Genomic DNA, 15030 nt, shown 5'->3' with positions numbered 1-15030 from the left:
CTCCCAGGCAGTGGCCGCCCGCTTTGGCTGTGTCTCCACTGGCTGCTTGGGGCTCACCTGTCCCACGCACCTGAGAGAAACCCCCAGTGCGGGTGGGCGGAAGGAGCTGCTCGCCCCAAGGCGCCCCCACCACACCCAGCCCGGCCGCTCACGCCAAGCTGACCGTGGTGGTCGCTGACCCCTGCCCATTCCGGGAGGCTCACCCAGCTCTGCTTTTCCCTCACAGCTTCTGAGCAAAGCAGACTCAGCATCGTCTGCCCCAGAGGAAGCCAAGCAGCAGCATTTTCTAACACACCTACAAAGGAGGAGCAAGGCCTGGAAGTTCTCAGATCCTCTTGCTCACCAGCAGGTGCTGGTCCAGGGACCCCGGCGAGCAGGAGGGAATGGGAGCAGGCTGTGAGCCAGAGCTAAGCAGCTTCCAGGCAGCCATAGCTTTCCATTTGTTTGTGTCACATCCCATCCCACACGTATCTATGACATGAAGCACTCAGAGATGGATTTCACCCTATAAAAATTACTTCCTGCCCACCGCCACATCCCTGAGTGCTGCCTAAACCCCTCCCTGCCATGCCTTGCAAGGGATAGACAGGGTTGGCATGGGGCCACCCTCGGCATTAATATCCTCCCCCAATACCTCTGACTATTTTTAGCCTAAGCCAAGCTGCAATCTGCCAGATCATAAATCAGCACTGCAGACTTTTACAAAGTTTAACGTGAGCCCAGTGACCCAGCACAACAGCCTGCCCCGAATAAACTCTGCCAGGGGGATCTATGGCATCTCTCTGCAGAGCAATAGTGGGGCAGGGAATTCCCCTTTTATAAAACCATCGGTACAGCAGCAGCATCCTGTGCACCTCAAAAGAAATGCCCAGACCCCCAGCTGGTGAGGCAGAAAACAAGAAACACGCTGGTTACATTGCCTGCTACAGGTTGGGCTTCTCAAGGGGAAGATGCTGAGAGCCAGCACGTGGTGGGGAAGTGACACACACAGAGCTCTGCCAGCTCTCCTCAGCCCTGGTGTGATGTGATGCTCTGCCCCCTCTCCAGCTTCCCTGCTCCCAGGTCCTCCACCTTGACCCAAGTTTTTTCCTTCAAAAGGACCATACCGCCAGGGAAAAAAAAAAAAAAAAAAAAAAAAAAAAAAAAAAAAAAAAAAAAAAAAAAAAAAAAAAGCAGACACATCTTCAAGGACCAGGACCCTTCTTCTCAACATGCTCCTCTGCTTCTCTGCTTTAGAGATTTCCCCCAAACCTCCTACCTCCTGCCCTCAATATCCAGTCTACCGAAACTCTCCCAAGCCAATAAATCTCAAAACCTCAAAAGTCGGACACGAACGAGCTTTTTAGGAGCCCATCCTCATGGCTGTCCTCACAGCCCTCCCGCTGCCCTTTGTCCGTGCTGATCCCCAGCCTGAAGGCGAGCAGAGCACCCGTGCTGGAGCTCCACACGGCCCAGCCACCACCCCAAGTCCCTGCACCGCTTCTTCCCTCGCCCTCCGCGGCATCCCCGCCTCCCGAGGCCGGGGCAGGCCCGCCCCTTCCTCCGCGCCGCGCCCGCAGCCGCGATCGGGATCCGGGATCCGGGAGCGGCTCCGCCATGCCGGTGGGTGCGGGGCCGCTGCGGGGCCGGGGGACGTGGCGGGCGGCGGGGCAGGGAGGGCTCCCCCGACCCTCGGTGCTCCCGCAGTCCCCGAGGTTCCCAGGACCTCCGGGGCTCTTTCAGCCCCCCGCGCTCCCCAATCCCCCGAGGCTTCTCCAGGCTCTGGGGCTCCCCCAAAGCCCCCGATTCTCTCAGTCCTCGAGGCTCCCCTAGCCCCCAGAGTTTCCCCTCTCCTCGATGCTCCCCTAGTTCCCCAGGGCTCCCCCAGCCCTCCAAGGTCCTCCCCAGATCCTGCAGCTCCCCCAAACCCCAAGGCTCCCCCAGTCCCAAACTCCCCCAAACCCCAGGCCACCCCCAACCCCCAGGGCTCAGACACAGAAGGGCACCATTGATGGGATCCTCCTTCCCCCCTGCCTGCACACTGCCCCAAAGCACACAGGGCCTTTAGGAAATAAAACTGAAGAAAGTGGCAATTACACTGAAAAAACCCTAATGGGAGCCTCCATCCCAGGCTCCTTCCTGGGTGAAAGATCCCAAGAGGGTTTTAGCTTCACAGTGGCAGGGGGCACAGGGTGGTTCTGAATAGAAGGAAATATGGGTTGCAGGCACAATAGTTTTACTTTTCTTTTTAAAGGAAAGTTATAAGCACGTGCAAGAGAAGGAAATTAGGACCCATCTGGTGCCAAAGGTTGAAGGCAGTGGTTGGTTACAGGCAAACAGTGTTTTGTTGACCCAGTGTTGATCACAAGTAGTGAAGATATCGCTGGGGCCCCAGTGGAGTGGAGGGATGGGAAAACAGCACTAATGGCCTTTAAATTTCTGTTTTGCTTTTGTTTTTATTATGTTGGGGACCAGAAGCCTTGTAGATGTAAGAAGAGTAGGATGAGGTGAGAACCTCACAGACTTAAGTCAGGACAGCGAGTAGCTGAGGCAGGAGATTTGCCTCTCCTCGGGTCCCCTGGACAGGCTGAGTCCAGCAGAGGCCATGGAGATGGCCATTTGTGCTGACTCTGAGGTAGCCACACAATCTCCAAAGGTGCCTCAGGATTATGCTGTGGGGGACAGCACAAGAACACCATAGGGAGGACTACCAAGAGTTCTCAGTTTTGCTGAGGATCCCTTAGTGGTGTGTGTATGGACCTTTTGACTTGGGAGGCTTTGAACCTCTCCAAGGAAAAAGGCAGGTGTGGAGTGCTCATGGTGAATTTCCAGCTGTGCTCTCCCTGACCCTGGACTGCCTCTTTTGTCTCCAGAAACACGAGTTCTTCGTGGACATGACCTGTGAGGGCTGTTCCAATGCAGTCACCCGTGTCCTGCACAGGCTGGGAGGTGAGTCAGTGCTGGCTGTGGCACAGCCAGCTCCAGGGCAGTGCCCTGGGCTCCTCCATCCTCAAGGATAACGCTGTGGGACTTGTCCTTGCTCTGCTCTGAGGCTGCTTCTTAGCTGGTGACAAGTCACTGGTTGTTTGCAGGTCTGTGACCCTTGGAGAAGTGTCAAGGGAGGGAGGAGCTGCCATGGCTGCAGGTGGCTCTGAGTCACCAGGGCCTCACCTGAGCCCTGGGGAAGGACACTGTGGACCCCTGCTCAGGCTGCCAGAGGGAAGGGAGGTGAATGTCCTGCCTGGCCCTGTTTCCAAGGAGGCCTGGGGTGTCCGTGGTGCTTCCCCAGATGTGTCATCAGCAGTCACAGGGAAGAGCTGCTGAGCAGAGCCTTTGGTGCTTGTCTGTGTAGCCTATTTTTAGTACCACCTGGAAAATTATAAAAATTGTAACCCATCTTTTGTTTGCTGGCATTTCCAAGAGAGAAGGATCTGGCCTGCACTCGTCAGTTGTGTGGACCTGTTCCCCTCTGAGGGAGAGCAGCTTCCAGCCACCAAGGCAAAGGCCTTGCAACTTCTTCCAGACCCCATTACCAGGCTGTGACAATTCCATTGTCTCTGTGTGTGGTTGTCAGCACCTCCATCACTCTTCAACAGGCTGGCCAGTATCAGCCTCAGTGATGATGAGGCATAGTTCTCAAAGCTGATCCATACCTGCAGGTTTTGTGAAATACATAACTGGATAGAGACTGCATGTCCAGTTCCTCTCACTGGGGTGAGAGTGGCTCACCTTTATTAGGCACAGAGAAATCCACGTCTTTTTCCTCCTTTTACTTCCAGCTGGTAGGTGGTACTGCCAGTTTAGGCATCTTGTCCTGAGCCTTTCCTAACCCTATTCACACTAAACCAGAGCACAGACTGAGCTGGGTGGAAATTTTAGTGGCTGGTTTGAACTCAGCTTACACAGATTCCTACATGAGTGACTGTGTTGATCCAAGGAGGAGTGAGCAGATTAAAGCAGTTCAGAGACTGATACCTGATGTGGAGCTAGAGCAGATTTAACTTCCTTCATACCACTGCTGTCAGGACAGCAGGCTGGTTTTGCTGGCTGGTGGTGGTGTCAGAGTGTGCTGGCAGGAGATAAATGTCCATTTGACTGATGCCCTGGGGAGCAGAGATGTGTGAAGGTGAGTTTCCCCTGTGCTTACACCATTTGGCTGCTTCTAACTCTGCAAAATGCTTTTCCTCATAGGTGTCAACTTTGATATTGACCTGCCCAACAAGAAGGTGTACATTGACTCAGAGCACAACGTTGACACCCTCTTGGAAACCCTCAAGAAGACTGGAAAGAATGCTTCCTACCTTGGGGAAAAGTCTGCACAGTAGCCTTGCCTGGTGTGAGGAGCTAGGTATATTCCAGCTGTACCCAGTGTGGAAGAGAGACATCTGAGCTTTTTCCAGCTCTCCCAGTAAAACAGCATCTTCCTGGAAAGCTCAAATTTAAAAAGATCTGCAGGTCCAGCTTCAGCAAACCCCTCATGTCAGAGAAGCAGCTGGAGCACACACAGGGACCCCTTAGCTGTTCTGCACAGCCTGTGTGATGCCAGCCTTGGCTGTAGTGGAGAGGTAGAACACAGTCTCTGTGCCATTCCCAGATGGACCCAGAGTTTGCCAGAGCACATTGTGCATGAAAACAAATCCCAAACACACTTAACAGCTGGGCAGAGAGAGTGGTGGGAGGGTGATGGGACACAAAGAGCCCTTTGGGTGTGAGATGCTGTGGGCTGGCTCTCAGCACAAGGACCTCCAACAGCTGATTCTCCTGATAAGGCTTTTAATCCTCCCCTACACTTAAGGATGGAAAAACAGCAGCTCCCTGGTACTCTTCTGGATGTAAAATGTTGGGTTTCAGAATAGCTCCCAGTACACACATTCCCTGGCCAACTGTCTACTCCAATGACAACCTGATGGTTGCAGCCTGTCAATTTTCCCAGAATTCCAGCATTATGAAGACATGTACAAAACTGTGCTGACTGTAAAATATATTGGCAGACAAGGTTCAATTTCAGTGAAAAGAATAAAGTGGGAGAAGGCTGCCCACTCACTGCATGTATCATTCTTTAGTGTGCAAAATTATTACATGGCATCTCCTAAGAATTTGTTTCTGTCACTGCAGCTTTCTGATCCAGTGACATTTTTTTAATGGTCTAGTTGGATCATCACAAATGCCCAGCACAGATGCACTGAAACCAGTTCATGCTGATTTAATTCCCAGTCAGTAAATTAAATCAGGGATTTATACCAGCAGGAATTAAATTGATACAAGAAAGAGCTGAGCTGATAGTGATGTGTGTGCAATGGATCTGCATTGCTTAATAGGCTGACAACAGATTTAAAATCTGCAGTTTGTATCATTTGAGCAAGCTCTCTGTGCTTCTTAGAAATTATTTAAAATCATAGCTGTAATCAAATAACAACCCCACTTATCAGACGGAGGCTGTTCTGAATTGATCAGTATCTTAAATAGTTTTCAGTGTATTTCAGTTTCCTAGTATTGACTGCAAGGGATGTTACAGCTTGCAGAGACTTGTGGACTATTTGTCTGCAGAATTTAACTATTACAGCAAAGTCAGTCTCACATAAGGGGGGTGTGTCTCTTTTCCTGGCCCAGTTTTCCCATTTCTTTCCTTATAAGACATCAAGGCAGCTGGTGAGTCAGTTCAGCTGGCCAGCGTGGCAGAACATTTCTCTGGATGCCTTTGTTTTCCTGTTGCATTTTTACTGAAGTTCTTTGACTTATCCAAGGATCTTAAGACTCAAAACGAAGGAGAGCAGGGGGCTGGACTGCCCTTGCAAGATCACTTCAGCAGTCAGGCTGAAAATCCACTAAATTTAAATTTTGCACAGCACATAGGGAATGTTTCTAGGGGCCCATCTATAAAGGGAGGGAGGGAAGTTGCAAATCCTTGGCTCTGCTGGATGGATTTCCTTTGGCCCTCCTCCTGCTTGACCGACAGAGGGCATCTCTGTATAACATTATCTGCTCTGGGCCTTGCTGTTCTCTCCCCTTCATTTATTCATTTATGTATTTATTTTGCAGGAACTCAATCATGACTTCAGCAAAAAGATGGCTTAACAGTCTGCATGTGTCCCAGCTTGCTGTGTCATTTGACCTTTGCCAGATGTCAGAAAGCAGAGGGCTGGCAGGAGGAGACAGCTGGGCCTTGTGCTCCAGAAGTGGAGAGGGCTGGGGGAGGAGGTTGTGTGGTGTTTCTAGTCCCACAGTAAATGAAGGCACTGCTTTTAACTTTCCGTGTGTGTCTGTGCGTCCTGTGTGTCTTTGTACTGCTTTAAGTGGTTTTCTGTGAAAGAGGCAGCTTTTAGGGATGGAAAACTCCCCTTTCCATGCACGACAGGTCTCCCAGGAAATTGCAGCTATCCTTAGAAGCTGACTGCAACCTCTGCCAGAGGAACACATCTCAGGAGAACTGTGCTTGAATGTCACTTAGATTCAGGGAATCTGCATCTTGGAAATTCTTTTTCCATTACAGAACAAACAAACTTTCCATTTGAGATGCAAGTGCTGGGAAGAAGGGACTTTAGCAGCCCCTGTAAATCAAGGATAACCAAGTGTCCTTTAGAGCTCAATGTGGCCTTGAGGCACAAGTGTGCAAAAGAGAATGCCTGGCCTGATGAGAAACACAGAAGGGATGGAGGAAGGATTAGGGTGTGGGCATATCCAAGGTCTCTCATTTCCTGGCCCAGTGACCAGCCTTGTGGACTGTACTGCTGCTTTCATTTAATTCAGGTTTTCAGCCCAGTGAGGGATCGCATGTGTGTGTCCCAGTCTGCTGTCTGGTTTCACATGGGGGATTCTCCCACACCTACCAGTGACAGGGCTTGTTCTACAGAAAGGAAACACAACTAAAGTTTGGAGGAAAAGGTTACTCTGCATTTCAGAATTTTTTTGTAACTAATTTAAATTAATTTTGACATTAATTTGAAATTAATTTTGCAATTTATTCTTTCTTAGAGTAGTTTACTGCTTCAAAGTCCTTCTTTACCTTTGATCCAAGCATGATTAATTGCTCTAGGTGGACTTGAAGGGGGCTGGAGAAGCACTTCAAGGAATGCGCTACAGACACTTTTTATTACTGTTTAAATTAAGGGAAGCTAAAGGCTACAAGTGTAACATCATTGCTTCATTTTCTTGCCTTAAAGTCTCCTAGTTTGGCAGGAAGTTTCCAGAGCCAAGACCCAGAACCAAGACCTATTTCTGCTTTGTGTCCATGCCCTCAGATGCCCTGTGTGACCCCTCCAGGGTCCGGGGGAGTGAGTGAATCCCTTTCCCTGGACTGCCCTTGCTGCCCTGAGCTGGTGTTTGCCAAGCTCAGTTATTATTTATTGCTCTCATCTTCCTCCCAGGCTTGGCCAGAGCCAGTGGCTCGGCTCTGGTGGCTGGGGAGGACGTGTGCTGGCACCTGGCGAGGAGCTGGATGGCACAGTGGCCTTGGAGCCACAATCCTTGTGGCACTTGCTGTCTGCCAGGCTGGCAGGGGCCAGGGGCAGTGTGGTGCACACACAGGACAGCTCCCACTCCATCTTGCTGAAACCAAGCTGCTCGTCCTTGGTGTCTGGGGAGCAGTTTATGCTGCCCACGCTGCCCTGGCTGCTCTGCTCCCTCCTCCTTGCTCTGCTTTGGGTAAAGCCTGTTATCTCTGAGGCAGACAAGGAAAGGTTTCTGTCCACAGCCAGCCAGGAGGTTCATGCACATACCTGAAGCTCCAGCACCCATCTGCAGGGCTGCAGTCTCCCAGCTCTCACCTTCGTTGTTCAGTGTGGGCAGAGGGCAGACTCTGCTTTAGGCTCTGGCCTATTGAGTGATGACATCCTGTGACAGTCCTCACTTTGGAGTGTGGGCTGCATTTGGGCTGGATACAGCTGGGGTGGTTGAGTCTGAACAGAGCTGCAGGCCTGCAGGGTGGCTGCCTGAGAGGTTTATGGCAAAGCCTTGGGAGAAAAAACAACTTCATAGACTAAAAGAGTTGGAGAGTCACTACCTAAGCAGAGTTTCATTGTTCCACCACTGCCCAACTGCAACATCATTTATCATGTTACCCTGAACTTGACTGCATCTCATGGAGAGGGACCCTGACAAGCCCGCACGGATAACATCACCACAGTATTTTCCACAGGAAACAATATGCCAGACACTGAGGCTGTTTTCAGACAAGGAAATGCTCAGTTTGCAGTGCAAACAGGAAAGGGTGGCACTTGGAAAAGGAGCTTTCCTATACCACAGACACCAGACTGTGCAGGACATCCCAGGGCCTGCTGGAAGAGTGATGTGTCAGCAGGATGAGCAGCTGGTCAGGTCCATGGTTCATTGCCATCCATGAATGTGGCATCCCAGCTGCAGGGAGGCTTCACTGCTGGTCTCTTTTCTTTTTATTTAATTTCTTCACTTCTGGTTTCTTCAGAAGGGTCTCAGCCCAGCTCCAGCTGAACTGTGAGAATCCACAAACTGCCTCTAGCTGCAGCACCAGTAAGAGCTGGGCAAACCCTGAGGGACTGGCTCTAAAAGTTCTTTTGTTTCCCCTGCCTCAAAGTGATCTTTCCCCCTGGCCCCCCCTCCACAGTGTTTCCAGCAGACAGCATTCGCTTTTCTCACCCATCCCTGTGTGTTTGCAGCATTGCTGCTGTGCTTCTGGGTGTCATTTTTCACCCAGTGTTACCTTCCCCAACATTTTAAACAAAAATCTAATTTAGGTGGAAAAAGTCTGCAGCCTCCAAAGCCCAGTCATTTGTCCACAAAAGAAAAGCCGTGGTTATCCCAGGGCTGCCTTAAGCACCACTGGCTTTTGGGCACTTTCTAATTACCTGATGACAGGCAGGGGATGATTTTAGCCAAAAGAGCAGTTGTACTCAGTCGAACCACCCAGTAAATGAGAGAATTTCCAAAATAGCACCACGGGCTGCAGAAAGCAGGCAAAGGACGGGAGATCCCCCTCAGTGCCTGCAAATGGTGATTCCTGGTGGCTTGGAGATGTAAATTGCTGTGAAATGTCAGGGTGGGAAAGAAGGGTTCAGTTTGCAACAATCTCAGGAATTTCACAGGCGTGGCTATCTGGGTGTTAAGACACACGTGTTGCATGGTTCCATGGGGGATTTATTACCAAAAGATGGGGATTTTCTAGTCTTACTGTGCTTTTAAATGTTTGCTCTGAGAAACAGCCCAGCCCAGGCTTCCACCTTCGCTTGCCTGCCTGTTCCCAGCCCAGTGGCAGAGCTGGGGGGTGATGAGCACCATGAGTGATGGGCTGGTGGCAGGATCATACCCCCACACTTTTGGGGTCAACATCAGCACCATTGCCCTGAGCAGCTGCTCTTTGAGCTAAAGCTGTGCAGCTGGGCTGGGGGGCTGCCCTGGGCTGGGTGTTCAAAGTCAAAAGCATCACCTGAAGTGGGCAAACCTCTCTGCAAATGATGTGTCCCTCAGGAGGACCTCAAACTGGCTGGAAAAAGCTTGGTGGTCTCTCTGAGCTAAATGTGCTGGTCTTGAATCTCTTAAAAGAGGTCTGCAAAGAGCCAATCTGCCTCAGCTGGGCTGAGGCCCCTCTGTGCTGGGTGATTTGCAGAACTGTCCCAATGCAGCACTGACACACACAGCAACATCAAAGGCCTGGCTGGTTCCCAGCTGCCCTGTTGATACACGCAGATTCCCTGAGTGATTATCACAGGCAGCTTTCCACATTGCAGCTCCCAAAGCAGCAAAACACACAGGGACTGACAGACTCCCCCTCCAAAACAGGAAAGCACACAGGGTTCTGACAGACTCCCCCTCCAAGACTGTGGCAGCATAAATAGAAAAAAAAAAACACCCAACAAATCAAACAAACAAAAAACAGACTTAATTAAGGACTTCAAGAGCAGGAAATGTGCACACGTGTGCTTGCCAGAGCACAAATATTTTCTTTTGGAGCTGCTTTCTCCAAGGGTTCAGTGAGGTGATGGAGGCTGGGTTACAGAGCAAGGGTAGCAAACAGTTCCCAGCCCCTCCGGAAGGCAGCGGCCACAGGGCACTGCTGTTCTGCATCCTTCCCCATGCTCCAGCCTTGGCTTTGGGCTCCCACAGTATATACTGAAGCTATTCAACCATTTGGCTAAAAGCAGATGGAGAGGGAGAGAAAACAAAGTCAAACGAGAGGGAGAAAGGCAGCTTTTGTACAGCCTCTGTTTGCAAAAGACAGCCCAAGCCCCTTTTGGACTAAGGTTTAATTTATTGGGCTCTGGAGAGCCGAGGTTCACAGCCCCACAGCTGCTGCAGGCAGTGGCACATTGGGGCAGAGGCAGGGAAGGGCTGGGAGCCAGCTCTGATAAGGGAGCAGCTCCCTCAGAGGGGCTGTGGGATGCACAGGACACGCCGTGAGGACCCTGGCTGCCCTGTGGGGAGCAGATCTGCCCTCTGACTCTTCTGCTACAAGGGCCTGTCCAGGTACCCTGAAGGGATGAGGGAAACTGGTCTGCATGGATGGGAGCCTTCAGCCTGGCCCTTCCTGCTATTGTCCCTCTGCTCATCATGTCTGTTCCTGAGCACCTCCCTAAGCACTGCTGGGTGCTGCAGAGCTGGTTTCAGTTTCCTCTTCATCACTCCACACTAGTGGGTTGCTGTCACTGGGGCAAGACAGAAGAGAGATCTTGCAGCATTTCTGACTTTTCCACAATTGCCAGCTGGCATGGAATTCCTGGGGTAGGACTATCTCAGCCCATCTGTGACCTGCTCACCTATTTTCAACGATGGGTGAGAAAATGCTGAAACAACAAACACAACTCATCCCCTTGTAAATGCAAGGAGATGCTTGAATGGAGCAGGAATCCACTGTGTGCAAGTACCCTCCTGTTCCATCTCAGATGGAGCAATTTCCCTCCCTCTGAAGCTCCTGCAGGGCTGTGGGCAGAGCTTGGCCCACAGAAGCCAATGTCAGCAGGGTGCACAATGCCTGGCAATGACAACAGGGCCCTCGAGCTTAATCTGTTGTGCACAGCTTCAAAAAGCCCCATCCCACACAGCTATTGTCAGGGTGATCCCATCAATTGCATCACCAGTCTGCTTGGGACACGGGGCTGTCTCCAGGGCCCAGGGTGGGGGTGCCTGGGGAGCAGCTCTGGTGTCCCTGGGGCTGTCCCAGGGTCTGTGGAAAAGCCACAGTGCAGGCTTGTGCTGTGCTGCTCTACAAATAAAGCCTAAGGTCCTTTGGCTTCTCCCTTGCCTTTGTCAGCTGGTTATTATTATTATTGTATTATTTTATATCCCCACAAAGGCATGGGACACAGGGTCTCCCTTTGGTGGAAAAAACTCTGACACCAACATTTGCATCTCTGTTTCCCTGTGTTTTTTCTTTCCCCTGCATCTGTCCAGTGCTTCATGCTTGTGCCCTCCCAGGAGCAGCCAGCAAAGCAGGGAGCTTGGTGGGAATGATCCAATTTCCAGGGCAACTGGGACGGGACTGAGTCCAGAGTGTCCTCGACTCACAGAGCCGCTCTTATTTCTCCACAGTTTCCTCTCCGTTTGCTTTCTTAATTCAGCTTGTCTTTTGCCAGGGAAGAGGCCAAAAAAGCAGAGATGTGGCACATCCAGAGTCCTCCCAGCTGGCTTTACAACTGCTGGGGGATTTTCAGCTTTCCAGTTTCAGGAGCAGCCCTCCAAGTTTGCCTTGCCCTGAGGTCAGAGTGTGTCAAAGCATGGTCAAAGCAAGAGCATAGGGAGGCAGGAGGCCAGCTCTGGCTCTAAAGGCTCTGTGCTGAGCTTCTCACCAAGGATCCATGTGCTACAGACACAGATGTATATCCCCAGGTATGAATCATCATCCTTTGCCACTTGTGCTGGTCACCTCTGCTATAAACAGCTGAAGATACAAGTCCTGGTGTGTCCAGAAGAAGTCCAGAAATCAACTCAGCAAAGTGTCTCCAACCCCCTCCTGCCATACCCTTGCTTTCCTTCCCCCTGGCAGAGAACTGCTCAGAATTCCTCCAAAGAGCATGCCAGTGGGATGGCACAGGCTCAGCTGCACCCCAGGCCTTACAATAGGCCAACAAACCTTCCCTGTGGGCCACCCAGAGATCCAGTGAACAGCAGGAGCTGTGCTTAGAATCAATGCTGAAGATCCACTTTGAGGCAAAGGGAGCTGGGCATGAACTGCTCCTTGCCGTGGAAAACAATAGACCCAACCCAGTGCTAGAGGTTTTTAAAATTCATCCCTAGAGCAGGATAATGCTGAAAACCTCCAGCTGTTATTTCCAGATTTGCAGCCCCAACAGAGGAGCAGCCAGTTCCTGCCAGAGCAGCAAACTTGTTTGTGTATCTGCACAAAACTGACAGCCAGGCATTGCTCCCCACGCTGGCATTGTCCCTCTGTCCCCAGCTGTCTGAGCCTCACAACATGTGGGGAGCAGGAGGGAAAGTGTCCCTGTCCCAGCTGCAGTGAGCCCTCCCTGGGCTGCAGACCTTGCTCCAGGGCTGGGGGCAGCAGCTGGAGCCCCCCCAGACACACCAGGCTGGGACCACGCTTCAGATGTGGCCCTTGGTAGGTGCAAAAGGAGGGGCCAGGAGATGAGAACTCACTCCTCCCTTCATTTCTTCCAGAGCCGCAGAAATTCAGGGAGAGGGATGAACTTTGTGATGGCACTGGAAATGGTTGAACACAGAGAGATTTGGGGAGGGGTCAGAGAAAGAGGTGTCACTTCTCACCCACCTTTTCACTTTCCATCCAGAAGCAGCACAGATTCCCTTGGTAGCACTCACTATTTCTAATACCTAGGAGAAAAACCAGCATGAATGGCCTGGCCTTGAGAGAGATGGCATCAGTGTCAGGCCAGGCACACCTCAGGCAGTGAGGACCTCTGTTCTTGGGGTTGCAGTGGATGATCTTTAAAGGTCCTTTCCAATCCAAACTCTTGTATGGTTCTGGGATTCTCCGGAGTTCCCTGGGGGAGAGGAACAGGAAAGGAGCCCTTGGGCACAAGCAGGAGCCAAGATCCCTCAGCAGCTGCCCAGATGCCCTTGTTGTCCACAGCCTCTGTGTGCATTATTGAAGGAGCAGAGGAACATCCCCATGGTGCCTGGATCCTGCTGGTGGCCTTCAATAATCCAAAAGCACAGTGTGGTCTCCCTCCTGTTTTGCAGCTGAGTACCTCCAGAAGGGCTCAGACAATTCCCTGCACCACCCCACTCATTGAGAAAGCTGCTGTTTCCATAATTTCCCAGTTCCCACCTTTTCCCCCTAAGTGAACAACAGAATATTTTGAATGTTCATGCCATTAAAAATCCACTCCAGTAATGCTGGTAGTAAATCCTGGGCAATCTTGCTCCCTGGGGTAACGTGGGCAGGCACAGGAGAGAGATTGCAGTGGGTACCTGTGGGCATGTCTGAAGTTAAGGAACTGGGGGGTGACATCACCAGGGCTTGTGTCTCATCTCTCAAATTTTCTGGTTAGTCTTTGCAGATGCCTGATACAATTAATGTTCATTAGCAGCATTACACAGGGGAGAGTCCAGAGTTCTCTCTCTCCCACATTTCAGGAAGGATGCTTTCTCTCTGCTTTTCCCATAAAATAGAAGCTTAAAGGGGACTTCTCCAAATTTGATAGGTTTTTTTTTTAATGTGATTTTGGTCCCTCCCTCTCCTCAAACAGCTGCTGATAACACATGCAGGGCATAGGCTGGGGAAGCACTGCTAATTTTAGCAGCAGCTCCTGAGGGAGGGCCCTGCTCTGGCCAGGCACAGGATGGAAAGTCACAGCGTTTGCTCAGGGCCCCACATGACCTCGCTATTCTGGGGCTGCCCACGTCCCTCCTTGCCCCAAGCCCACAGACACAGCGTGGCCTCAGCCCTGGGCCTCCCACAGCCCAGCTGCTGCTGCCACAGCCCCGCTCTGCAAACCCGGCCAGAGGGGATGGTGGTTTCTGAAGGGAAGTAAACAAGCTCCAGGGCTAAATTGAGATCCCCACAGCTCACACACTGAAGCACTGATGGATGAGGTATTTTCTGCCCACATATGTCCGCTGGATTTTCATCCACCTAAGGGGGTTGTGTCCTCTTGGGTTTCCTTTACTCCCTCATCAGTGAAATTCCATCAAGCTCCACACAGATGATGTGAATGATTCCTGCACTGACTGGCTCTTGCAAGGGCCTATACGTGGCCTTAAAGATTGGAATTGCTCAAGGTAAGAAGACTTTAAGGAACTTGAACTTCCCAGAGTAAAATCCACACTGGACAGGGGAGCTTAGAGAGGTTCGAAGGTGCACGGGAGATGATTTGAAAGGAGCCAGCGAGCAGAGATGGTGTGGAGGTCAGTGCTTGCACTTGGTGTTAGCCTGGCATGGCCATGTCTGTAAATCACAGTCAGATGCCAAAATCCCAGCACTGCCCCTACCAGCCCTGCCTGCCTGACCCTACAGCCCTTCACATGGCTCCTGCACAACAGGGGTGGCTCAGGCTCAAAAAATATCCTGCCCCAAGTCTTGTCAAAAATATTTCCCACTGTCTCCCCTAATATCTCCTTTGCCAGCTTTTAGGGCTGCCTGTGACTGGCTATGGTTGTGTAACCCCAGTGGGCAACCAAGCACCAACACTTTCCCTCTGTACCCAATCCTCCCAAATGCATTTTGCCAAAACCAACCCCATTTTGCCTCCTCTGAGGGACAGCCTGTTTATGGAGCCTCCTGCATGCAGGAGCCTGGTTCAAGCCAGGGCTTGTTCTGAAGTGAGCTCAGCTGGAGCAGAAAGTGGCAGAGCAATGGAGATAAAAATGTGGATTCTCAGGGCGGATGGGTGCACACTCAGCCAAGGGTGGCCCAAGTACCACAGGCACCTCAAGCACTGTGGATGCAGCTCCACAGCTCCAGCACAGCTCAGTTTGGCCTCAGCTTGGTTTCAGGGAGGACAGACAGGCTGCCCCCAGGCCTGCAGCCCCACACATTTCCAAGTAACTGAGATGATAATGCAGGGGCAGTTTGAAGGAGGCAGAGATGAGACCTTCCCCATGGGGCATGGAAGAGCCTTCCACCAGAGAGCCCTGGGACAGCTGTGGGTGTCCCCACAGCTCATGGAA

At 51.5% G+C, this 15030-nt stretch overlaps 1 protein-coding gene across 1 annotated transcript; it reads left to right on the top strand.

Annotated features, from left to right (window-relative positions):
• The first annotated feature begins 1473 nt into the window (after positions 1-1473).
• ATOX1 (antioxidant 1 copper chaperone) lies at positions 1474-6230 on the top strand. The gene is made up of 4 exons (XM_059483626.1): positions 1474-1602; positions 2853-2928; positions 4171-4327; positions 6019-6230. The coding sequence occupies exons 1-3, from the start codon at positions 1597-1599 to the stop codon at positions 4302-4304; spliced, it is 216 nt and encodes a 71-aa protein (XP_059339609.1). The 5' UTR covers positions 1474-1596; the 3' UTR covers positions 4305-4327; positions 6019-6230.
• Positions 6231-15030: the final 8800 nt, after the last annotated feature.

The sequence above is a fragment of the Ammospiza nelsoni genome, chromosome 16, assembly GCF_027579445.1.
Source record: "Ammospiza nelsoni isolate bAmmNel1 chromosome 16, bAmmNel1.pri, whole genome shotgun sequence".
Lineage (NCBI taxonomy): Eukaryota > Metazoa > Chordata > Aves > Passeriformes > Passerellidae > Ammospiza > Ammospiza nelsoni.
This window is presented reverse-complemented; position numbering and strand designations above follow the sequence as displayed.